General features: G+C 41.2%; 1 protein-coding gene across 5 annotated transcripts in view; it reads right to left on the bottom strand.

The window, feature by feature from the left end:
- LOC147027496 (uncharacterized) overlaps nucleotides 1–862 on the bottom strand; it is a 4,556-nt gene extending 3,694 nt beyond the window's left edge. For 2 of the 5 annotated variants that reach the window (XM_085876957.1, XM_085876960.1), the window contains exons 1-2: nucleotides 706–862; nucleotides 84–227 (exon numbers count right to left, since the gene is read on the bottom strand). In XM_085876957.1, coding sequence (XP_085733083.1) covers nucleotides 84–227; nucleotides 706–723 — 162 coding nt within the window. In that variant the 5' untranslated portion in view covers nucleotides 724–862. The other 3 variants (XM_085876959.1, XM_085876956.1, XM_085876958.1) reach the window with 3 other exon arrangements.
- Between the last annotated feature and the right edge of the window lie 3,637 nt (nucleotides 863–4,499).

Below are 4,499 nucleotides of genomic sequence, written 5' to 3'. Positions count from 1 at the left end.
AAAAGCTCAATCATGGCTATCTGCCTATCTCACCCACTGGGATGAACACAGGTGCGTGATGAACAATGTCAATTAAATGGTACCGTGTCTTGCTGAACGAAGTCCTGGAAAGGAACCACAGCAGTTCTCGCCTCCCCAGGATCACCAAGCACCGAAAGCACAAGTAGCGACAAGACCAGAGCTAGCGACAGCTGCAAATGCATGGTGCTACCCACAACGGGTCCACACTGAATATGCACAGAACACACTGTCTCATCACATGGATGGAGTATTTCTTTTAACGGCATCGAACACTCATGGCCAAAATCATAACATGCAGGACAGGCACACGAGAATAATATAACATACTTGTAGTCAAAATTGAATGACAACTCAATAAGGGACATGAGTAGATGCAGGACAAAATCGACACAGTATGCCCGAAACACGAATTTAGAATGTGCGATCGCATGAGATGGTGAGCTCGGATGGGATCATGAAAACAAGGCTTTGAAACGTATGAACAAGGGTCATTAAAAGTTAAGGCTCGTGGAACAGCGAGAGCAGTACATAGAAGAACAATGAAATGCACATTCACCATTAAAATAATGAAGTTACTCAATTGATGAGGAGTAAGAGAAGTCGTTAACCCACAGATCATCTTCCATGAGCACAACGTGAGTCCACCTGGCATTTATCAGAGCAAAAGGAAATCCTCAGACGCACCTTTGATCTAAATCCCATTTGGTATCCGGCACGGACAGCACCTGTGGGTTCTTCTGGTGTACTTTGGCTCCACCGAGACCCTTCTCTGCCGACGGTTCCTTCCTACTGAAGCGCTTTGAACATCTTTATACCACTCTGTGGTGGGAAGGAGGGGTTCGGAGTGGGAAAGGGGAGGGGGAGGGGTGCGCTGTGTGGGTCAGACTGTGTTCATGGCAACGCTCGTGTTGCTGAAAATACTCGAAACAGCTTTATTTATACCAATTCCAAGCTTTCCTCCCTTAACAAACAAAAATATATCATGTTCCTTGAGATGTGATGAAAAGTAATTTCATCATATCTTATGAGAGAATTATTGTAAGGGGTTCCATTCATTATAAGCACTCTAGGATTGGGCAGTATTCCCAAGGAAAACATCCAAACGTTAACTCCATGGTTATCTCAGCATTGTGTGCTCACCAAACCAAAAGAACCCTCACCAATCATGAGTTTCTTCCATGGCGTATACTATACAAAACAAAAACAAATGCATATACACAGTGCCTATAACAAGTCTACACCCCCTTTCAAAATGTTCATCTTTTGTTGTCTTATCGCCTGGAATCGTAATTCCATCGTAATTCACAACTTCCAAGTGAACAACAAAATCTACAAATTTCAGAAAGTTAATGAAAATTACAAAACTGGAATATCTTGGTTGGATCAGTGTCCACCCCCCCCCTCCCCCCTGAGCTAAACGAATTAAATTCTACCTTGGAAGAAAAATCTCTATCATGGCTATTTGCCTATCTCACCCAATGGGATGAACCCAGGTGAATGATGAACAACGTGAATTAAAGGGTACCGTGTCTTGCTGCACAAAGTTCTGGAGAGGAACCACAGTGGTTATTGCCTCCCCACAATCACCAAGCACCGAGACCACAAGTAGCAAAAAGATTAGAGCTAGCGGCAGCTGCAAATGCCTGGTGCAACCCACAAAAGGTTCACAATTAATGTATGCAGAACACTTGGTGGAAACACCATTGACAGCAATTACAGCTATGAGTCTGTTGGGATAGGTCTACTCCAACTATGCACACCTTGATTCAGCAATATTTGCCAAATCTTCTGCGCAAAACTGCTCAAGCTCAGTCAAGTTGCATAGGTAGCGTTGATTAACAGTAATTTTCAAGTCATGCCACATATTTTTCATTGGATTTAGCTCGGAGCTCTGACTAGGCCACTCAAGGACGTTTATCTTTCTGTTCCTGGCCACTCCAATGTAGCCTTGTCTGTGTGCTTCGGGTTGTTGTCATGTTGAAAGGTGAACTTGCGTCCCAATTTCAGCTTTTTAGCTGCAGGTTTTCCACTGGGATTTTTGTGTATTTTGCTCCATCTATTTTCCCTTCTATCCTGAGAAGTGCCCCATTCCCTGCTGATGAGAAACATTCCCATAACACAATGCTGCCACCACCATGCTTCACAGTAGGGATGGTGTTCTTTGGGTGATGTGCTTTTTGGCTTTGTGCCAAACATAAAGTTTTGCATTTCGGCCAAAAAGTTCCAATTTGGTTGCGTCAGACCAAAAGGCCTTTTGCCAAATGGCTTCAGAATCCCTGGAATGACTTTTTGGAGACTTCAAATGGGACTCAAGGTGGGCCTTTTTGAGTTATGGCTTCCTTCATGCCACCCTACCGAACAAGCTAGAGTAGTGGAGTGCTTGGGTTATTGTTGTGACACGCACACAGTGACCAGTCTTTGGCATAAAGGACTGTAGCTCTTTAAAAGGTGCCATTAGCCTCTTGGTTGCCTCTCTGATCAGTTTCCTCCTTGCTTTGTCATCCGGTTTGCTGGGAGGGGCCTGACCTAGGCACGGTCTTGCTGGTACCATACGTCTTCTACTTAAGAGATCAGGCCAAAAACGATATATATATAGCACGATATCTCAAAAATTTGCGGATGGATTTGGATGAAACTTGGTGCACAGGTTGGGTGTTTTGCAAAGACGAATTAGTTCAATTTTAGTGAAGATCCGGATCTGATAATTTTTAAAGTGATTCTTCACCATTGAGAGATACGGTTAAACTGATATGGAGCACGATATCTGAAAAAAGTTGTGGATGGATTCGAACAAAACTTGGTGGATTGTTTGTGTGTGTCGCAAGGACGAATTGATTCGATTTTGGTGAAGATCCGAATACGAATCTGGATCCGAGAATTATTTAATTTTCAAAGTGATTCTTCACCATTGAGAGATGGGGCCAAAAAGGAAATAGTACTGTATAGCATGACATTTCAAAAATGTATTGGGCCCAATATGTTCTCGTGGATCAGGCATTATGTGGCGGAGGTATGCACTCGACCAAGTGCCCTGCGAGTTAAATTTTGTAATTAGTCTATTTGTTTATTTTAATAATCGTTCTGCAGCCTCAAACCAGCCCTTCCCCACAAACTCTGAGGAAGATGAATGCAGTGCCCTTTGACCATGTCTGAAGGTAAGAGACAAGCCTGGGCGATGGCAATCCCTCCCGGGGATCAAAGCAGCTAGAATGTGTACATTGAGCCAGAGCCACAAAAACGCAAATCCATGTGATGCTGCCTATCATCACCCTCCCGCCAAAACCGACATCAAAAACCAATCACCACCCTGTGCAAACATCACATGTGGGGAATAGTTCTCTCAGTCTTGTGACCTCAAATCCTATCTCGGTGTGTGTGAGTGTGAAAGGTCCATTAAGGTATTTCTTAAAGCCAACCAAAAAATTTGACCACATGGGCATATAATTTAGAGAAATTAACAAGAAATCCTTGCATCTTGCTTTTCTTCCTCTTATATTTAAAAGAAACTGAAGTACCTGGCATTGCCTGGGGAAATTCAATGAAATATGTATATAAATATTTTTTTCATGACAAATTGGGGAAACTGAGCCAAATGATTTCGTATCTATTAACAATCTTGGGCATTGCAAAATACGCTTGAACCGCTTTCCTTTCTTTTGAACTTATTTTTATTCATATTATTTCCAAAATTTTTTGATATCGTAACAAGGCTTTGTAATAAAAAAATTTATTTCAGTGCAAACGATGTCTTTTAAATAAGAGGCGCACGTGGAAACGCTAATAACAAGTGGAGGTACATTCAAAATACACCGCCCCCATGCCAAATAAATAACAAATCCTCCAGCATGCGACATTGCCAGGGTGATGCGACATGGAGATGGAATTGGGAGGGAGCGGTGTGCAATAATTGATTGATTAATTGATTGATTCAGCAATTAAAATAAATAAATCGCAATTGTAAAATAATTAATTTTTTAATCACTGACCTAATAGCATTCCAAAACCACCACTGGTTCATCCGAATCTGTAACTTTTTGAAAAGTAAGTAATTCATTGAAAAATGAATAATGATTCGATTAATTGATTAATCAAAAATACCCTTTATAGCAAAATCACTTGTTCACTGTCGTGTCCACATATCAACTTCCCAGCTAATAAGGATCCCGAGACATTGCCCAGATGAGAAAGAAGATAAAAAAAATTCATTAATAAATCAATAATAATTAAGTAATTTATCAAATAAATGAATAATCAAAAAATAAAAATATTATTTTTGCAAAAGCACATCTTCACTTTTGTCTCCAAATTTCAGCTTCCTAGCTCAAAGGATGGCTGAGATATCACCTGGCCAAACAAGAAAACAAACAAACGGACAAACAGAATCAAAACTGAGTACTCCCTTCCTTTGGCCCCTGGCGATCATGTCATGCATCGCCAGGATATGAAATTTGGAAGGACTGGTGCAGAATACTTAGGTT

Source organism: Eptatretus burgeri, chromosome 4 (genome assembly GCF_056783735.1).
Source record: "Eptatretus burgeri isolate ZD-2024b chromosome 4, Ebu_testis_v1, whole genome shotgun sequence".
NCBI classification, from domain to species: domain Eukaryota; kingdom Metazoa; phylum Chordata; class Myxini; order Myxiniformes; family Myxinidae; genus Eptatretus; species Eptatretus burgeri.
Note: the sequence above shows the minus strand (reverse complement) of the source record. Positions and strands in the feature narration are given on the sequence as shown.